The sequence below is a fragment of the Boleophthalmus pectinirostris genome, unplaced genomic scaffold, assembly GCF_026225935.1.
Source record: "Boleophthalmus pectinirostris isolate CB_2022bp ecotype Guang Dong unplaced genomic scaffold, ASM2622593v1 HiC_scaffold_7, whole genome shotgun sequence".
NCBI lineage: Eukaryota > Metazoa > Chordata > Actinopteri > Gobiiformes > Gobiidae > Boleophthalmus > Boleophthalmus pectinirostris.
In genome coordinates this window covers 6,305,779-6,328,085 of record NW_026571473.1, presented here as the reverse complement: position 1 = coordinate 6,328,085, position 22,307 = coordinate 6,305,779, and the positions used below count along the sequence as shown (strand labels likewise).

Below are 22,307 nucleotides of genomic sequence, written 5' to 3'. Positions count from 1 at the left end.
TTTAGTCCTGGTTTAGACCTGGTTTAGTCCTGGTTTTATCTTGGTTTAGTCCTGGTTTATTCCTAGTTTAGTCCTGGTTTAGTCCTGGTTTAGACCTGGTTTAGACCTGGTTTAGTTCTGGTTTAGACCTAGTTTAATCCTGGTTTTATTTTGGTTTAGTCCTGGTTTATTCCTTGTTTAGTCCTGGTTTAGTCCTGGTTTAGTCCTGGTTAAGACCTGGTTTAGACCTGGTTTAGACCTGGTTCAGACCTGGTTTAGACCTAGTTCAGTCCTGGTTCAGCTCTGGTTTAGACCTGGTTTAGTTCTGGTTTAGACCTAGTTTAGTCCTGGTTCAGTCCTGGTTTTATCTTGGTTTAGTCCTGCTGTATTCCTAGTTTAGTCCTGGTTTAGTCCTAGATTAGTCCTGGTTTAGTCCTGGTTTAGACCTGGTTTAGACCTGGTTCAGCTCTGGTTTAGACCTGGTTTAGTTTTAGTTCAGTCTTATACGGCGCAAAAGTTCAGCGTCATCGCAGTTATTTTGAGAGTAACTTCAGTAATGCAGTAGTAGTGTAATGCCTTCCATTTTAAATGCAGTAATATTGTAATGTAACAAATGACTTTGAAATGACAGTAAAAAGTCATAAATAACACATTACAGCTTTAAAGTCACTTAAAGGTGTTGATCTTTGAATCATGTTATAAAGCCGGTACCTCCTCAAAAACAGACCCGCAGTTGTGTTTTGTTTCATTCACACGTTTGAGTAACCTTGGTTTATTAGTCGGGCTACATCTCTAAGGCTCAAAATGCTCTGTTCCACCTTGTGATGTCATGAAGTGGAAGTGGTGAAGTGGTTGCTTTCAAGTGAACAGCTCCTTTTACCTTTTGTTCAGTAGAGATTGGCAGTTCCAGGTTTGAAATACTCCAACTGATCCTAGTGTGTGGAGTTTAAAAATACTTTTCAGCGTTGATTTTCAGTATCGATACCTGCACATATGAGTATCGATACTAGTTTTTGTATCTATTAATAAATATTCACTAATAGAAAAGACAGGAGTGAAAGGTGAAATCTGAAGTGAGGCCTTTGTGTGCAGATGTGTTTCATGAGAGGAGCAGAGCTGCTGCTGCAGAGATAAATGTGATAAACTTTCAGTGGAGCTTTTAATAAAGCTGTTAACCCACTTCTGCCACTCAGAGTCACAGGAACCGAGCACGAGCCACACTCCAAGAGGAGCAGGGACCAATTTCAGCTTTAAATAGAAATTACATATAAACCTTACATTTAATGGTGTAACTTTTCTGGTGAAGGGTCAGCCTCCTGTTGTCACCATGGAGACATTATTACTTTGCTTGGAATGTTCCACATTATTAGTCTGATTCATCAGCTGGTTTTATTTCCTGGAAACCATCTGACCTCGTAGCATTAGGATTTGTTTGCTCGACGGTAGGCGGGTATTTTTTTATTTAACCAATTGCTGCTGTTTGGTCTTGATGTATGTTGGAAGAAGGACAATAACGTCTTTCCCCTTGATAAAATTCACCAAACATTCTCTTTGTTCCGGCTTTAAATCCTCGATCTTGGGAATTGTTGCCCACACTGAATGTCTGTCTTCGTCCACATCCATCTCGATGCTTTGTTTACTGTTGTGTTGTACCACAAAAGGGACTCAGACAGACACGACGAGATTGGCGTCATGGCTTCACAGCTCACAGCTGATTGGCCGGTGCAAACCGTCCAGTGTATTCTGATTCCTGACCTAGTCACAGGAGACAAATGAAATTGAGCAGAGGCACTAGGTGGCACCAGTCTGGCTACCACATTATGACATTAAACATATATATCAGATTTTTTTTTTTTTTTTTTACTATTTACTTTTTTACACAATTTACTCAGAAATGTTTTGAAAAACATGCTCATGTGACACAGTGAGTGGCGTCGGTGAACTGCAGGTTTGGTATTTAAATTGGAAACCTCTGAGATCCCATGTGCCATAGTGGTAGACTGCTTTTGTGTCTTTTGGCTAGACACTTCACCCCTTTGCCTTCTATGAACATGATGTGTTGGTGGGGGCCAGAGGAGCCAGTGGCTCAGAGTGGCAGTCTGTCCCAGGGCAGCTGTGGCCACAGGTCACTGTAGTATCTAACTACACTGACCATGGAGTGAATGGATAATTCACCAAATGATAAAGGGACTGGAACAGCTCTATTTCAGACCAATGCAGTAACACAACATCATGATGATCATCATTTTGAGCTGGTGAATCTGAATTATGAAGAGCTGTGGAATGAACTGTGTGAACATACTTGCCTGGTCTGTGGATTATAGCTGTTATTGTGTTTTTGCAAATTTACAATATCAAGTACTTTATAAACTGTAATTAAAACTACTTATACATGCAGATTACATAAAAAAGGTTAATTTTCATGTGAATTTAAATTTTGCAATACTTGAACTTTTTACAAACACATTTTAGCATATTTCTGATGGATGCTCACACTATGGTCTGAATCACCAGTGGGAGGAGAGAAGGTCCATGTTGCTCGCTGCTAATGATGGCACGTTCAGCTCCTTTGTGGGATTTGAATGTTTTGGATCTTTTCATTTGAAAGAGACGTTCAGACACTTCTTATATTTATTTATGTGACAGAAGTGAATGTGAGAACTCATGTTATCTACAAACTCTTCACTGAGAGAAATGACCTGAGACTCAGATTTGTTTAAAATGTTTCAGCCTGAGAGTGGAAGTGTTTACGGTTTGAGATGATGAAAATCTAAATAAAATGTTGCACAACAATGACAATAATTCAAAACTGTTATTATGATTTCAGGTATGTGTTTTGTGCACAAAGCTCTCACTCGTGTTGCTTGCTCTGCTTCTGTGCTCATTCTTGTGTGGGATCAGAATTATTCAGTGTAAAAATGCATAAAAATCTAAATCAGAAAGAAGAAAATTTGAGATCTGGTTCCAAATATTCACGTTAAAGGTCGTGTATTATGCAAAACTGACTCTTTAAACCATGTTAGAATACTATAACAATAACATTGCTGGAGTTGAGCAATAAGGAACTCAAGGAGCCGTTCAAAAGAGCCGATTCATTCGTAAATATCACATGACTAACTTCTGTCATTTTCAAACCAATAAACTTTGAACTTGCTCCGTAAGTCTAACCCTGTGTCCTCTGTGTGTGTCCTCAGTGCAGTGTCTGGAGATGACCACGAAGCGGAAGCTGATTGGTCGGCTGGTGCCATGCCGTTGTTTCCGTGGCGAGGAGGAGGTGATCTCGGTGCTGGATTACTCCCACTGCAGCCTGCAGCAGGTCCCCAAGGAGATCTTCAGCTTTGAGCGCACGCTGGAGGAGCTCTACCTGGACGCCAACCAGATCGAGGAGCTGCCCAAAGTGAGCACCACACACACGGCTCTGACAGACTCTGGGCAGGAGTTTACTGACTGAAAAACAGAACTAGGGGTGTTTAAATGATTTGTAGTGAAGCAAAGTTATTCCTCACTTCACTACAGCCTGAGCATCCACATTATTCACTGTGATGAGTTTATAACAGGCCTGTGCCAAAAACTTCAATTGAAAGATCAATAGATCTCCATCTAAACCATGGTACATCTCAATGATACGACAAGTACACGTCTACAGTCTACACCAGTGTTTCCCAAAGCTTTTTTTTCTGGGGACCCATATTTAAAAGTCACAAACCTTTGCAACCCAAGTCAAGAGACATAATAAAGGTGGATTTGACTGTTCTTGAACATTATTGAGGATATTTTATTCTTGCCTGAGTGATCGTGTCTCTGAACAGTTAGTATGACTCAAGTTTGAAACAATGAAAAACAGTCACTGAAGCAGCAATAAAAGGATCCATAAGTCGCCTATTTGGACGTTAAATGTAGAACATTTCTTTTTCTTTTCAACATTCAATTGAACCAGCAATATTAGAAGAAAATAGTCAATAATATAATTACAAAAAGATTAGAAATGATACAAAACATGTCTTAACATTTCAACCTACATGCAGAGCGTGACGAGGCGACCTAAAAAAAATCTCTTGCGACCCACCTGAGGGTCGTGACCCAGTCTTTGGGAAACAATAGTCTAGAGCATCATGTGGCGGTAAAAGTGTTTGGCGCTGTTGGTGAAAGCTCTGAGTCAGAGTCACAGCGTGTCTCTGTCTCCTCATGTGCACTCCACTGTCACAAGTGTTCACTTCAATCTGCACAATTTGACTAAAAGTTCAGTATTTCCTTCTCTCTGTGTCCGTGTGTGTGTCTGTGTGTGTGTGTGTGTGTGTGTGTGTGTCTGTGTGTGTGTGTGTGTGTGTGTGTGTGTGTGTGTGTGTGTGTGTGTGTGTGCTGTGTGTGTGTGTGTGTGTGTCTGTGTGTGTGTGTGTGTGTGTGTGTGTGTGTGTGTGTGTCTGTGTGTGTGTGTGTGCTGTGTGTGTGTCTGTGTGTGTGTGTCTGTGTGTGTGTGTGTGTGTGTGTCTGTGTGTGTGTGTGTGTGTGTGTGTGTCTGTGTGTGTGTGTGTGTGTGCTGTGTGTGTGTGTGTGTCTGTGTGTGTGTGTGTCTGTGTGTGTGTGTGTGTGTGTGTGTGTGTGTGTGTGTGTGTGTGTGTGTGTGTGTGTGTGTGTGTGCTGTGTGTGTGTGTGTGTGTGTCTGTGTGTGTGTGTGTGTGTGTGTGTGTGTGTCTGTGTGTGTGTGTGTGTGTGTGTGTGTGTGTGTGTGTGTGAGGGGATGCACTGATATGATTCTGGTATTGGATTAGTTTAGGTGTAATAAGAGGATTTACTGGACATTCACTGACCCAAACCATCTCATAATATTAAACTTAAACTGTTCTGTAATTACAAAACACATTTGGATCATTTTTTACTTTTTTACTTCACACTGAATCGTTGCATCGCTACAAGAAATGGTAACAATTTTCTTAATGCACTGAACAAAATTCAAAAGAATGACACACACGCTGTAGTTTAATCCTAATGAAACAATCATGAGGCTCCTCTACATGTTTATGATATACAATCTCAAAACCACCAGGACTAAACCAGGACTAAACCAAGATAAAACCAGGACTAAACCAGGACTAAACCAAGATAAAACCAGGACTAAACCAGGACTAAACCAGGACTAAACCAAGATAAAACCAGGACTAAACCAGGACTAAACCAGGACTAAACAGGACTGAACCAGGACTAAACCAGGACTAAACCAGGACTAAACCAGGACTAACCAGGAACTAAAACCGGACCGGACTGAACCAGGACTGAACCAAGATAAACCAGGACTAAACCAGGACTAAACCAGGACTAAACCAGGAGTAAACTAGGATTAAACCCAGTCTGAACCAGGACTAAACCAGATCTGAACCAAGATAAAACCAGGACTAAAACCAAGACTAAACCAAGACTAAACCAAGACTGAACCAGGACTTAACCAGGACTAAACCAGGACTGAACCAGGACTAAACCAGTACTAAAACAGGACTAAAACAGGACTAAAACCAGGACTAAACCAGGACTGAACCAAAATTAAACCAGGACTAAACAAAGACTACACCAGGACTAAACTAGGACTGAACCAAGATAAAACCAGGACTAAACCAGGATTAAACCAGGACTGAACCAAAATTAAACCAGGACTAAACAAAGACTACACCAGGACTAAACTAGGACCGAACCAAGATAAAACCAGGACTAAACCAGGATTAAACCAGGACTGAACCAAAATTAAACCAGGACTAAACAAAGACTACACCAGGACTAAACCAGGTTTGAACCAAGATAAAACCAAGACTAAACCAGGACTAAACAAAGACTAATCCAGGACTAAACAAAGTCTGAACCAAGATAAAACCAAGACTAAACCAGGACTAAAACAGGACTAAACAAAGACTAAACCAGGACTAAACCAGGACTAAACCAAGATAAAACCAGGGTTAAACAAGAACTATACCAGGACTAAACCAGGTCTTAACCAGGACTAAAACCAGGACTAAACCAGGACTAAAGCGGGTCTAAAGTGAGACTTGATGAGATGTGGAGCTGGTGTAAAGTTCTTTGTTGCAGCGTCTTCTTTGTTCTGTTGTATTAATCAGCCCTGATTTGTTGGTCTTCATTGTGCTCGAGCAGCTCTGTTCTTCTGTGATGGGAGGAGGTATTTTTAGATGAACTGTAGCTGGAATCTGTGCTTCTCTCTCTCCATCTCTCTCCCTCTTCTTCTCTCTCTGTTCTTTATGTAAATCCTGTTGTATCTTGATGTCAGTGTTTTCTCTCTGCCTCTCTCCCTCCCTCTTCTGTCTCTCTCTTTCCCTCTCTCTAGCCCCATCACTCTCTCTCTCCCTCCCTCCCTCTTTCTCCTCTCTCTTTCTTTCTCCTCTCTATATCATTCTCTCCTTTCCGCCCCCTTCTCTTCTTCTTTATGTAAATCCTGTTGTATCTTGGTGTCAGTGTTTTCTCTCTTCCCCCTCTCTCTGTCTTCCCCTCTTTCTCTCTCTCTCTCTTCTTCTCCTTCTCTTTCTCCCTCTCTCCTTCTTGTTTATGTAAATCCTGTTGTATGTGATGTCAGTGTTCTCCCTCCCTCTTTCTCTCTCTCCCTCCCACTCACTGTTTCTCCCCCCCTTCTTCTCTTTCTTCCTCCCTCTCCCTCTTTCTCTCCTTCCCTTCCCCCTTCCTCTCTTTCTCTATTTCTCTCCCCTCTCACCCGTCCTTCCTCTCCTTCTCCCTCCTCTCTCTCTTTTCTCTCAGTCCTTCCTCTCTTTCTTTCTCCCTCTCTCTCTCCCCCTCCCTATTTCTTTCTCTCCTCCTCTAGCCCTCCTCCCTCTCTCCTTGTTCATGTAAATCCTGTTATATGTGGTGTCAGTGTTCTCTCTCCTTCCCTCTCTTTCTCTCCCTCCCTCCTCCCTTTTCCTCCCTGACATTCATCCATGTCAGTGCCCCCCCTTCCTCTCTCTCCCTCTTCCTCGCTCCCTCTCCCTCTTTCTCTCCCTCCCTTCCTCCTTCCTCTCTTTTACCCTTCCTCTTTCTCTCCCTCCCTCCTCTCTTTCTCTCTTTCTCTCTCCCTCCCTCCTCCCTTTCCCTCCCTTCCACTCACTGTTTCTCTCCCCCCTTCTTTCTCCCTCCCTCTCCCTCTTCTTCCCTTACTCCTTTCTCCTTCCTGTCTTTCCCTCCTCCCTCCCTCCCTCCTCTCTCTCGATTCCCCCTCTTCCTTCCTCTCTTTCTCCCTCCTCTCTCTCTCTCATTTTTGTTCATGTAAATCCTGTTATATGTGGTGTCAGTGTTCTCTTTCTCTCTCCTGTCTTTCTCTTTCTTTCTCTCCGTCCCTCCTCCTCCTCCCTCTCTCCTTGTGTGTGTAAATCCTGTGGTTGGGTTGTTGTGTTGCTCTGTGGTTGTGTTGTTGTGTAGTTGTGTTGTTGTGTTGTACGTGTTGTCAGTGTTCTCCCTCCCTCCTCCCCTCTCTCTCTCTCTCTGTGTGTAAATCCTGTTGTTATGCAGTTGTTGTGCAGTTGTTGTGTAATTGTGTTGTTGTGTTGTTGTGTTGGTATGTTGTTGTGTTGTATGTGTTGTCAGTGTTCTCTCTCCCTCCTCCTTCTCTCCGTGTGTGTAAATCCGGTTTTTATGTAGTTGTTGTTGTGTAGTTGTTGTGTGGTTGTGTTGTGTTGTGTTGTTGTGTTGTCAGTGTTCTCCCTCCTTCCTCCCTCTCTCCATGTGTGTGTAAATCCGGTTGTTGTGTAGTTGTGTTGTTCTGTGGTTGTGTAGTTGTGTGATTGTGTTGTCAGTGTTCTCTCTCCTCCCTCTCTCCATGTGTGTGTAAATCCTGTTGTTGTGTTGTTCTGTGGTTGTGTAGTTGCATAGTTGTTGTATAGTTGTGTTGTTGTGTTGTGTGGTGTAGTGTAGTGTTGTTGTGTTGTGCTGTATGTGTTGTCAGTGTTCTCCCTCCTTCCTTCCTCTCTCCTTGTGTGTGTAAATCCTGTTATTGCGTTGTTGTGTGGTTGTGTTGTGTTGTTGTGTTGTCAGTGTTCTCCCTCCTTCCTTCCTCTCTGCATGTGTGTATAAATCCGATTGTTGTGTAGTTGTGTTGTTCTGTGGTTGTGTAGTTGTTGTGTAGTTGCGTAGTTGTGCTGTTGTGTTGTATGTGCTGTCAGTGTTCTCTCTCCCTCCTCCCTCTCTGCATGTGTGTGTAAATCCTGTTGTTATGTAGTTGTTGTTGTGTAGTTGTATTGCTGTGCTGTTGTGTTGTCCCTCCATGTGTATGTAAATCCGGTTGTTGTGTAGTTGTGTTGTTCTGTGGTTGTGTAGTTGTTGTGTAGTTGTGCTGTTGTGTTGTTGTGTTGTCAGTGTTCTCTCTCCCTCCTCCCTCTCTGCATGTGTGTGTAAATCCTGTTGTTGTGTAGTTGTTGTTGTGTAGTTGTGTTGCTGTGCTGTTGTGTTGTCCCTCCATGTGTATGTAAATCCTGTTGTTGCGTAGTTGTGTTGTGTAGTTGTGTTGTTGTGTTGTATGTGTTGTCAGTGTTCTCCGTCGTTCCTAACTCTCTCCATATGTATGTAAATCCTGTTGTTGTGTTGTTGTTGTAGTTGTTGTGTGGTGTAGTGTGAGCGTTGTCGAGGTGTGCGTCGAGCCGTGGGCAGTGTGTGTGTGTACGTGGAGAGGATGAAGTTGCATTATTCACTAAACAGCAGCTTTTCCACAACATTAGGGACGAGCTCGTGCCTCCAGCTCTCCATCTTATTCCTCCCTCTGTTATTGCTCCCTCAAAGTTTTCTGTTTTTTGTTTTGTTTTGTTTTTTCTGAACAAAACACGAGGTAGAAATTCGTCTGGCAAGTTGAGCCTACGTGGATTCATTTCATCCTCTCTAGAAGTCTAAAAGTTTTTGTTTTGGTTTGTTTTTTTTCCCGTCTGGATTCAGTTTGAAACATCTTACTCCGCCGTCGACTTTGATGAAACTAAATGCTGAGTTCCCCGTAGAGATGAGACGGATTCTCGCTTCCACGAAAAACGGCTCCTCCCACGTCATTAGACTTTTGAGTTAGTCTAATGTTAAACCGGTGCAGATTTTCATATGCTAAATACTGTGGTATTCTGGTCAAATGGTCTTGGGTCCTCTGCCGTTTAGAGTGGATAAATAACCGGGATCAATACCCTTTACGTGCTTTCTCGCTCCGTCCGTCATGTTGAATTAGTGTTTATTGCCGCCGACCAAAATAATTCCCAGCATGCAACGTGCACTTTTGTCAACATTGAAAGAGGGGGGTCCATGTGAGGCTTCTTGCCCCGGACTAGGAATGGGCATTCGATGAAATTTTCTTAATCGATCGTCGGAAGAATTAACGATCAATTTTCGATTAATCATTAATGTTTTTATATTGAAATGATCATCATTATTATTACTATCTGCACTACTAATCTGCATAAATAAATTCAACTTTACGACATATAAACCGTAACCACTCTAGAGCCACATCAGCCCGTTTGACATTATAATGTGTTTAATGCAGCTTTGCACAAGTTTCACAGAAACAAAACTTAAAACCACATGGCTAATTTGCATAAACTAAGCGAAGATAAAACTACAGCTCTTATGTCGCTGATGCGGTTCAGCTTCTGTTGGATTAAAAGACATGACTCAGTGGAATACAGGTTAGTGTGACCAGATTTGCATTTGTCAAAACCAGGACACCGTACGGGGGGAGGGAGGTGGGGACTCGTCATCGACATTGCTCTACTCTCACCTGGTAAAACTTTTGAATGGTTTCGGTGTCCTGGTGAACTTTTTCCCACTGGACACCGAAACATATGTGCTGCTTTGTACACTGTGCACATGGCCTCACACACTTGTCCCGACCGGAATGGAAAGCATGGAATTTCTTGTACAAGTCATCGTTAAATGTGCATTTGTTCTTCGGCACGTTGCAGACTGACTGACTGTTTGTGTGTCGCTCCTTCTGAGTGCAGAGACACATGTACAGACCTGTTTGGTCACACTACACACAGCAACCTACATTCGGTTTGTCGATTAAAATGAACATAATCAATTAAATTCTTAATGATCAATTATCGATTAATTGACTAATCATGCCCATCCCTACCCCGGACCCCAAACTTTCTGTTGACACGCTTGTCTGAGCTGCAGAGACGTGCGCTTCCACCTGAGCTCGTTCAGTTCACTTAAACAGGCGACAGACATGCCCAGGATGCACTGGATCAGTGTTGAGGAGTAACACATTTCATGTACCGGCATTACGTTATCAGAGTACAAATTATGAGTAACTGTATTTGGTTACAGTTACTGTTTCAGTGAGTGGTAATTGGATTACAGTTACTTTGTTGAAATAAATGGATTACATGGCGGTATTTTCCTGTTTTCACATTTTGGGCAATATCCCTCTTTTTTTTTTTATTATTTTACTTTGGTAATTCCACTCATTGCCGGAAACCCAAACAGAACGAGCACATTAAGAAACATGTAAACATCTTGTTAACGTTGGTGGTGTCAGTTACACAGTGGACGAGGTCGTTAATAATCATCGTTGTTAATCATCTGATTCTGCATCATTCTGAGTAAAAAACATTAAATATTACAGATTTTTACTGGGCTAGCACCTTTATGTTTGTACTGAATGTTATTATTATATATTTTTTTTAATAAAAGATAAGACACCTAACAGTAGGTGGACATAATTTAAAGCAGCAGTGATCTCATATAGAAAGTGTTTCTCTATCAATAATATTTTTAATATGGTTAAGGAAAGACTGGGCTTTTTATTGTCTTTAAACAGACAAAAGATCTTCGTCTTTGCTTCTCTACAGCAAACAAAAGTCTGTTCATGGAGACTTGGGCTCAACAGACAATTTGAAGAGAACAAACATGAATTTTCAGGATGTGGTTGGTACAATCATGTAGTTTTAAAAAGCATGACAATATCAAGTAATCCAAAGTATTCAGATTATGTTACTCACCTTAAGTAATTTAATGGATTCCGTTACAAACTATATTTTGGGGTATGTAATCTGTAATCTGTAGGGGAATACATTTTAAAAGTCACCTTCCCAACACTGCAGTGGATTAATGTTTGTGATTTAAATAAAATGTATTGACACGTTTTAAAGTAACACTTTCAACAGTGTTTAAAGTATTGTCTGGGAAAGGTGTCAGATAACGTAAGATTTAGTTTACTCTTCTTTCTGCTCCTTTTCATTAGTTTCTTGTACATTTAACTCTATGGCACTGTTGATATCTTTTTCTATTACGGTCTGTTCTTTGGAAGCATTCTCATCATAACACATATCTGACTTCTGTTTTTTTTCAGCAACTGTTCAACTGCCAGGCCCTGAAGAAGCTGAGTATGCCCGATAACGACCTGTCCAACCTGCCCACCACCATCGCCAGCCTGGTCAACCTCAAGGAGCTGGACATCAGTAAAAACGGTAAACACACACTCGAAATACACTGCAGCTCGTCTGGTCTAGATACACGTCTGAACTGCAGCCATTTGTGTGAGACGACGTCAAATAAATGCTAAATAGACTATGTAGCGCCAACGCACAGCAGCCACGGCTCTCAAAAAAGGCTTTAACACAACTCTCGCCGTGTTATACATTAGTGTTTTATCTATATATTGCTTAAAAAATGAGAAACACGTTACTCCCGGTGTGTTCACGCTCATAGAAGATAATGGAAGGTCAAAGTGTCTCGTGTGCGTTGGCCTTTACATTTATGTAGCCTGTTGTGTTTTGAGTAGAATACATTCAAGGTATTGTGTGCGTTTACATGCGCTCGAGTATCCTGTTATGATGTATGACGTCCATGTATAGGCCCTTGCCCTAGTCCTTATCTGAAGCACAATTACCGTAGTAACCAGTCTAAATATCCAGGGCACTCTGAAGGCACACGCACACAGGAACATGAGTATCCTGGTTTCTGTGAGCGCCATATCCACAATACTGTCAGAACCAGGATAAGACTCATAACATGGATAAGACCCAAAACCGGGATAAGACTCATAACCGGGATAAGACTCATAACATGGATAAGACTCATAACCAGGATAAGACTCATAAACTCGGGATAAGACTCATAACAGGGATAAGACTCATAACCGGGATAAGACTCATAACATGGATAAGACTCATAACCGGGATAAGACTCATAACCGGGATAAGACTCATAACATGGATAAGACTCATAACATGGATAAGACTCACAACCGGGATAAGACTCACAACCGGGATAAGACTCATAACGGGATAAGACTCATAACCAGGATAAGACTCATAACCGGGATAAGACTCACTAAGACTCACAAACTCGGGATAAGACTCATAACCGGGATAAGACTCATAAGACTCATAACCATAAGGATAAGACTCATAACCGGGATAAGACTCATAACCGGGATAAGACTCATAACCGGGATAAGACTCATAACCGGGATAAGAAAGGGATAAGACTCATAACCGGGATAAGACTCATAACCGGGATAAGACTCATAACCGGGATAAGACTCATAACCGGGATAAGACTCATAAACTCATAACCGGGATAAGACTCATAACCGGGATAAGACTCATAACCGGGATAAGACTCATAACCGGGATAAGACTCATAACCGGGATAAGACTCATAAACTGGATAAGACTCATAACCGGGATAAGACTCATAACCGGGATAAGACTCATAACCGGGATAAGACTCATAAACTCAGGATAAGACTCATAACATAAGACTCATAACGGGATAAGACTCATAACCGGGATAAGACTCATAACCGGGATAAGACTCATAACCGGGATAAGACTCATAAACTGGATAAGACTCATAAACTGGATAAGACGGGATAAGACTCGGGATAAGACTCATAACCGGGATAAGACTCATAACCGGGATAAGACTCATAGGGACTCATAACCGGGATAAGACTCATAACTCATAAGACTCATAACTCGGGATAAGACTCATAACTAAGACTCATAACTGGGATCATAACCGGGGACTCATATAATCGGGATACTGATGCGCATGTAAACGTACTAATTTATTGTACAAACTTACTCTTTGCTAATGTTGTGCTAACTATGCTAACACTCATTCCTGTGTAAAGTAAACATACAGTAGCTAACAACTTGCCTCACATGCTAACTTTCTTTTGTTTTCCACTATTAATAACATAATATATTTGATCAGTTGATGTTTTTTTTATGTTTTAAATTGGAGAAGAAAAAAACAACAACACATTACTTACATTACTATTTAGCAAAACCAGTATAAGTAACAGTCATTTTTACCCGGGAAAAGTCCCAGTTTTGAGCCCTGTGTCTCCTGTCAAAGCAGATTTATACAAAAAACATTTATTTGTCCCAGTTTTTATACAAAACATGTCCTTATTTTTGACCAGTCTGATTAAATGAGGCATAAACTGTCATTTGTTTAGGTAAAATATAGAAAAGCTGCTTAAAAACGACCAAAACACAAAGAAAATGTGACTGTTCTGACTCACATATTAGTCATGAATGGGCTCTGCATAATAATTTTCCTTGATTACGCACTCGTTTCACAATTTTATTATTACCAACCACAAAAAAAAAAAAAAAAAAAAAAAAAAAAAAAAGGGGATGTCGTAGGTTGTTATTTTGAAATTCTGGTCACCTTAAAAATTGGAGTACAGTCTAGTGGAAGTGTATGTGTTTATAATGAGCACGGCTAACCCAGTACTAACCCTGCGTGCGTGTCTGTGTGTGTGTGTATGTCTGTGTGTGTGGGTGTGTGTGGATGGAAACAGGGATCCAGGAGTTTCCAGATAACATCAAGTGCTGTAAAGGCCTGTCTGTGGTGGAGGCCAGTGTTAACCCCATCACCAAGTAAGACTCTAACAAGACTCACTCTGTTGACTAATGATGTAATGTACACACAGGTCCATATGCTGCACTGACCGATTTCTCTTAAAAAGAAAAAGAATATTCTGGGTGTGCTCACACTTGCACACACACACACACACACACACACACACATATTAAAATTGGGACAAAATCCGGATTAAAGAAAACAGGATTAAAACAAGGCTAAACCTGGAGTGAACCTGGACTAAACCACAACCAAACCAGGACTAAACCACAATTAAACTGGGACTAAACCAAGACAAAACCAGGACTAAACCACAGCTAAACCAGATTTAGACCAGGACTAAACCAAGATTATACCAGAGACTAAACCAGGACTAGAACCAGGACAGGATCTGGTGTAATCCTGGGTTAGTCCTGGTTTAGTCCTGGTTTAATTCTGGTTTAATTCTGGTTTAATTAGGATTAGAACAGGATTAAACCAGGATGAAACCAAGACTAAACCAGAATTAAACCAGGACTAAACCAGGACTAGAACAGGACTAAACCAGGACAAACCCGGGATTACACCAGAGACTAAACCAGAATTTAACAGGACTAAACCAGTACTACACCAAGAATAAACAAGGATTAGACCAGGACTAAACCAGGATTACACCTTGGACTAAACCAGGACTAAATAGGACTAAGACTAAACTAAACCAGGATTAGACAAGGTCTAAACCAGGATGAAACCAAGACTAAACCAAAATTAAACCAGGACTAAACCACAGCTAAACCAGATTTAAACTAGGACTAAACCAGGATTACACCAGAGACTAAACCGGGGTTAGATCAGGACTAAACCAGGATGAAACCAGGACTAAACCAAGACTAGAACAGGACCAAACCAGGACTAAACTAGGACTAAACCAGGTCCAAACCTAGATTAAACCATAACCAAACCAGGACTAGAACAGGAGTAAACCTTAAACCAGGACTAAATTAGGACTAAACCAGGATTACACCAAGATTAAACCAGAACTAGAACAGGACTAAACCAGGACTAAACTAGAACTAAACCAGGACTAGAACAGGACAAAAGCAGGATTAAACCAGGACTAAACCAGGATTAGAACAGGACCAAACCCGGACTAAATTAAGACTAAACCAGGTCCAAACCAAGACTAAACCAAGACCAAACCAGGACTAGAACAAGACCAAAGCAAGTGTGAATTCATCTGTATTAACTGTATTATTATAGATATTGGAATCGAACATCAAAAACAAAAATGTCTTAACAAAATATGCCATGTTTGTTTACCAGCGTGCAAACCTGTTAAACTGCAGGGTCCCACTGGTAAATCGGCCTATATTTAATCAGAAAACTTTCAAACGAATACTAAATGTAATGTGTAGTATCTGAAAATCCACATTGTTTTAGCATTTGGAATTAAATAATATGTTGACAAAACCCTGAGCTCTAGAGGCCCGCATCTGCTTTTGAACAGTGCAATTAAGAAATCCTGTGACATTTTATACACCCGTCACCAAATTACTACTACAAAATTACTAAGAGACTGAAAATAAATAAAAATCTTGCTAAAAATGTATCTCTAAGAAAAAAAAAAAGACTGGTCCGCTCTAATTTGCCTGTCCTTCACTGTGTAACTGCAGCGTTATCTTTGACCATGATTCATCCGCTCACGGCTAACACAGCTAACCCCGCGCTAATGTTTCTGTTGTCATGGCGATGTGTCTTTACGGGTTTCACTGTCTCCTTTCTCAGACTCCCAGAAGGGTTCACGCAGCTCCTCAATCTCACTCAGCTTTTCCTCAACGATGCCTTCCTCGAGTATCTGCCCGCAAACTTCGGCAGGTAATTACAATTAATATTACACCAGCAGCAGCTCTCGGCTTGACAAATATTTACACAGAAATACTTATATTCTAACTAAACTTGGTTATTAGTTTAGTTTAGTTTAGTTTGCACCAAATATCGCTTCAGTCGATGTCCTAGTTTGGCATATGAATTCATATAAGACTATTTACTGGTGGAAGTGTTTGAATTTTTATTTATTCAAAGCTCTTCTGTAGTTACTTCAGATATAAATAACACTTAAATAAAACATTTGGATCATTCTTGTCTTATTTTATTTTTGTACAAAGTAAATAAATGCTGTTTTCAGTCCCGGCACTTGTATCTGTTGATATCAATACTCGGCAGATACTTAGTGCTATAGTATCGAAATTAGTATCGGAACTGAAAAAGTTGGATTGATTTTCAGGTTTAACAGCCTTGATAATTATGTCTTCATTTCAAAGTTATCATTTTGAAACTTCTTCTGTAGTTTACTGACATAATTGGAAGAACAGATTTCATCATCTATTGTTTTTATATGCAAATAAGGTATTTGATGTGTAAAAGTTACAAAATTGGGACATATTACTGAGAAAAGATTTAATTTCAGAAAAAAAAAAAAAGATAGGGTTGGGTACATTTCTAGCTTCATTTTGTTGATATGGATCTAAAAAAAAAATATAACAAATTTTGGATTGTGGATCTTTTTTAGTGTTTGTGAAAACTAGATCTGAAAATCTGGTTGCTTTTTCTGTGTTAACTCTTTCCCCCTTGGACGCCGACTAGGAACAACCCGTACATATGTGACTAGGACTGCCCACAGCATAACTGCATAAAAAGAAAACGGACCTCCACGAGTGATTATAAATGATTTTCACTAGGGCTGGGTATCATTAAGAAGTTGTCGATACGATACAAACCTCGATACATAGGCCACGATACGATACGCTTGCGATACAGTGAGCTTTCGATTCGATAGGATTCGTTACAATATATTTCACACTGATTCGATATGGTTCAGTGTAAAAAAGGCGAACTCACGGCTGTTATACTAAAAGTTTACTAAGTTTGTGCGAAGTTAATTTGAAAAACACCAATTTTACTCATCAAAATTGTGAAAATGTCAACACTTCTGTAGCTCTGACACAAAATAATGTAGTAAAATATACCAAAAATTACTCTTGCCGATATATTGATACAGCAGTCCACGATATCGATACTGTATCATCACATTAAAAGATACAATATATCGATATTTCACTATTTTTGCACACCCCTAATTTTCACACTCTGATATTTATTGTAACGCAGACATATTTGTATCTCTGGAAACCTTAGACTCTGAACTCTTCATTTATGGATGTTTCAATGTGATTCAACTCATTTACAGGTTTATAACAGCTCACTGAACATGAGGATACTTTCTCGTGCGCAGAGCTCCACATGTTTGTTTCTGTAGCAATTCCGTCATACATCGCATCTTGGAAAAAAGGACTGAAATATTTCAAAGGACTTGCCTGAGCAACATCCAGATTTCAGGGCAATTTTGGTTCATAATCGAGTATCAAGTCGCTGAGAGTTTGTTCGGATATCGCAGGACTCCACACAGACATTCTCACCTTTATAAGTTTCACTCTCTGAAATTCTGTTGCTATCACTGTTTTCCACTTTACAGTCAACTTCATCATCACTTTGAAATCTATAAAAGTCACTTTCTCCAAAGTTATCGATAAAATACGCCCGCTACTCATTATTTCTAAAACTGTGCGCCGCAATCTTTCCATTGCACGTGTTTCATGTTGTGTTTTTTCCAGAAGCTACAATCATCACTACTTCGGAAAAAATCTGCGAAAATGTATCCTCAAATCCTATTGGTCGGTCTAGTGTGGGTTGTAGTGGCCCCCACCTATCACAGCCTCTGTTTACATGTGAAAAATACAAACTAATAGTTTCTAATAGTCGTCAAATTACGTCTTTAGTGATATAACGGAGGTGTCAAAAGACGTCACTAAGGAAACAAGGGGGGTCGTCAAATGTCGTCTTCGTGGGGGAAAGAGTTAAAGCTTTAATAAATCTGACTTGGAAACAAATTCTTCTGTAGCATGAGTCAGTACAAGACTGTAAAGTTTGGTGTACTTATGTCCCTACAGGATAAAAATGCATTTTGAGTATGTCCTGTATAAATGAATGAATGCAAGTGGTGCAGATTGGGCAGTGCTGTTGTTTCCTGGTGCAAACTTCCTGTTTTGTTTCTCTGTCAGACTCTCCAAACTACGAATCCTGGAGCTGAGGGAAAACCACCTGAAAACATTGCCAAAGTAAAGAGTTTTTTTTTATATATTCATTATGTCTTTTACTTGTCTGTCCTCTTTGACAAAATCTCCATGAGGGGATTCTTGGATTTCAGATTCTATAATGTGATGATGTTATACTTGTGACTGGGGGAAAGAGACAGATTTTCCTACTGATACTTTGCGGTGGCATCATGCTGGAGGTGTTCTGCACAAGTTATCATGGAGACACAGTGCACACATTAGTAAACACTAACAAAAAGTTTTAAGATCATATGAAAACTCAAGAAAAAGCACATTTCCAGGAGCCTGTGATCAATACGAGCATTCACAGTCCTGTTTAGAAGTTTGATTTTCAACAAAAGGTGAGAGTGAATACGAAATAAAAAAACTGTTGACTGTGACTGTAATTTTATATGTGAGAGGTTTGTTTAACAGCACAAATCAGCTCACCTGTTGTAGTTCCAGCTAAATCAGCTCTTTCTGGTCAGATTGTGTTCAAATAAAGCTCAGATTAAGTCTAACTTGAGTAATGTGTGTGCTTTCAGTTAGCCTCACACCCCCAGGGAATGTTGATGACATCTGAAATGTATATATCTACATTGTGTTTTGCCATTCAGATATCCAAAAAAAAAAAAGAATGAGGACTTCGCTCATTAATTACTAGAGATGGGTGCGTCGGAGGAGAGGGAGCAGCCAAATCTTGGGCCATTCAGATATCAAAAAGAATAATTAACCTTTAACCTGATGGTTTATATCAGTGACTATCCCCTACTGACTTCTTGTATTACAACAACAAACAAATATATTTTAACTATACTAATGTTAAGTGACTCCATTTGTGTGAAACCTTATAGAGCTCCTGCAGCCACGGCATTAAATCTGACATGGGCTAGTCAGGCTGGCACCACCTAGTGCCTCCACTCAATTTAATTTGTCTCCAGCGACTAGGTCAGGAATCAGAATACACTAGACCAGGGGTGTCCAAACGTTTTTCATCAAGGGCCACATATGTAAACCCAGATGAAGCAGAGGGCTGATTGAGGGCTGTAGACTGGTGCTCAGTACAGTGAATAATTGAAATATGTTTATATATTATATATTTATATTTATATGTTTCATGGTACACCAAGTAACACATCAAAAGAAACTACAATATATCACAGATGTTAAATTAAACTCTGCCAGGACACACTTTTTGCCTTTGGACATTCGGTACATTTAGAAGGCACCAAATGACAAAAAAATTTGAAAATAAATTAATTTCAAGCTTCATCAAGAGGCACTCCAGAATTCACAGTGATTCCATCCTTGTCCATGTACTCACGACAACAGCATGATCAGTGTTCCCTCTGTTTTTTTGCCACATGTTAAAAGAAATATCTTTCTCACCAAAATATGGAAACAAAACACGTTTAACACATTAGAATGATCCATCAGTCTTTATTCATGCTAAGATCCTCAAAACTACACACTAAATATTAAATATTCACTTTATCAAGGTAGATTTTCAAAAACCTTTCAGTAAAAAGTAAATTTTTAATTGATGCAAAGTCATTTGGACCAATTCACCTGGAAGCCTGAGGGCCAAGAAAAATTTGTCTGAGGGCCGCATTTGACCCGCGGGCCATAGTTTGGACATACCTGCACTAGACAGTTTGCAAGAACCCTGTAAGTGTGAGTCCGGGCACCAGCCAATCAGAGAAGAGCATTCAGACATTATGTGTCAACGATTCTTGAGATCGAGGATTTAAAGCCAGAACAAAGAGAATGTTTGGTGAATTTGTTCAAGAGGAAAGACGTTATTGTCCTTCTTCCTACGGGATTTGGGAAAAGCTTAATATACCAGTTATCCCTGTTAGCGGCACATTACATACGTCACGACCAAATAGCAGCGACTGGTTAAATTTAAAAAAGTACCCGCATACCATCGAGTGAACGAATCCTAACGCTATGAGGTCAGACGGTTTCTACAAAGTGAAACCAGCTGATGAATCAGGCTAGACAGGGACACCATATTGAATGAATGCGTTGAAGCACTTTTGGAGGTTTTTTTTTTTTTTGTCATTAAATTAAATCATTGACATTAATTTATCTTAAAACTAATCAGATGAAACATTGAAACATGAGTGCCCCTTACCTGGCACTGGTGTGATTTTAAAGAGAATAGATTGTGTAGATTTCTTGCCTTAATGCCTTAATTCATATCTGGATGTCTGGTTTTACTTTTCACCTTCTTATATCATCAAAAAGGTCCTTGGAGATGTTTGTGAAAAATAGACTTTATTAAAAAGCCGCTGTACATATAAGCTTTACTGATAGTGGCAGTTTAAATGATGTGAAATTGATAAAATAGTGAAAATACGATGTACTCTGACTAATATGCAGATGTTGTAGAGGACATAGCAGCTAAATCACTTATGTAAATGTAATAAACACACAAAAAGCATTGGGTTTTGAAGAGTGTGATTTTATTTTCTTACAGTCCATATTTCTAAGCAGTTAACGTTAAACATAGTAACAGTGTTAAGCAAAAAGCATTCGGGATCATTTAATTTCAATCTACTCTCTGCGTCATTAATAGACTTTTGTGTTTAAATATAGTTATTGATTTCGCAATATAAAACTGAAAAAACGCCACACACAGAAAAAAAAAGTTTAGTTTTTGAATCATTATGAGACTATGGTTTAATCATTCAAATTAAACCAAATAAAGAAAAAAATTTAGATGTAGGATAGGCGAGTTTCATTGTTGACAAAAGTGCGCGTTGCATGCTGGGAATTATTTTGGTCGGTGGCAATAAACACTATTTCAACATGATGGACGGAGCGAGAAAGCACGTAAAGGGTATTGATCCCGGTTATTTATCCACTCTAACGGCAGAGGACCCAAGACCATTTGACCAGAAATTGGTCGTAAGCATCGATGAAGCCACATCACCCTTTTCAACCCCGACAAAAGGTGGACCAAACCAAATTTCTGGTCAGAATCACCAACTACCTGGACAAATATTCACTTGGGCGATATCCACAATGACTTGGTGGAAACTCCTGGGCAATTCACAGCAGAAAAGATGAAAACCTCCAAGAGTCTCGATGTGTTGTTGAACTTGTTGGAGTCCACGGTTTGTTAGGATCTTCTACGTTTGCTCTGCGAATGTTTGAAAGCCATTTAATTCACCGTCAGCGGTTCTTTTCACTCAGAATACGAAAAAGACATTTTCCTTCTTCCGTGTTTCTATTTGTGCATCCGATAATGCAGCAGGAATTGACCATTATCGGGGATAAATACGCGAGGTCACGCACTGTGTTTGACCGCTATCGTGTTTCTTGCCTCCGACCAAAATATTTCCCAGCATGCAACACGGGCTTTTAATAACAATGACGTCAGCTGAAACTCGCCTATAGCATGTTTAACTGCAGAAATCCACTTCTCCCTTCATTCTGGAGCTTTGTGAATCCTGTAAAAGTTTACATCCCAGTGCAACAATAATCCACAATCCCTGAAACTCCGATAAAGTTTGTTCATTGCGGTTCACGGCGTTAGTTTCTATGGAAGTCTCCACTGACATTGTAGGGTTTGGAGGTGCATGCTGGGATGGCGAGACGACTGCAGGAGCTCTATGGGCCTATAGAATCTTGTGATGTCCCCCGAAATCCAGCGATAACTTTTTCCATCACGCACTTGCTAAACACGACATTATTTTTGGTTATTAACAATCTCGATTTGTGTAACACTGACCCATTTCTTTGTTTGTTAAAATTGTGAAATGAGTGTCCATATGTGGCACATCCTACACACTGACTGTACACACTTCAGCTTGTTTTCATAATACGAGCGTTGTTCTGTTCACAGGTCAATTCACAGACTCACACAGTTGGAGAGATTAGATTTGGGTAGCAACGAATTCTCAGAAATGGTAAGACTCATATATTTGTACTACTGTTCTCAGAAATGATTTTTATGTTACAGTTTTGTACATATGGATGTGCGAGAGTGACAAAAATGATTCTAAAATGTCTCTGTGTAAGTCTGGGCTGTGGTCCACTTACCCCACAGGTTTGACTGACTCAGATGTGGACTGTCAAATCAAATAGTGCACAAATACCAGTATTTTTTAGACAATAGATTTGATATTGTAATTTTGCAAATCTTCAAAAAGCAATTTCAGAGTGTTCTTGTCAACAAAGCAGCTTAACAGTCCCATCAGCTTTGAAAACCGCTGTGTTGTGATTCCAGAAGAAAATTTCCCATCGATTTTTGCCTCGGACTTTTCAAAAAAATTTTTTTACGAGACTAAACAGCTATGTGGTTTCTTTTGTCTATTGGTGAAATGTTTTAATAACTGTGCAAAATAA

General features: G+C 40.0%; 1 protein-coding gene across 1 annotated transcript in view; it reads left to right on the top strand.

The window, feature by feature from the left end:
- The first annotated feature begins 2,796 nt into the window (after positions 1-2,796).
- Positions 2,797-22,307, top strand: part of lrrc7 (leucine rich repeat containing 7) — a 94,263-nt gene continuing 74,752 nt past the window's right edge. The window contains exons 1-7 of the mRNA XM_055164758.1: positions 2,797-2,806; positions 3,174-3,376; positions 11,291-11,408; positions 13,760-13,838; positions 15,586-15,675; positions 17,919-17,975; positions 21,805-21,868. Coding sequence (XP_055020733.1) covers positions 2,797-2,806; positions 3,174-3,376; positions 11,291-11,408; positions 13,760-13,838; positions 15,586-15,675; positions 17,919-17,975; positions 21,805-21,868 — 621 coding nt within the window. The remainder of the gene's footprint in view (positions 2,807-3,173; positions 3,377-11,290; positions 11,409-13,759; positions 13,839-15,585; positions 15,676-17,918; positions 17,976-21,804; positions 21,869-22,307) is intronic.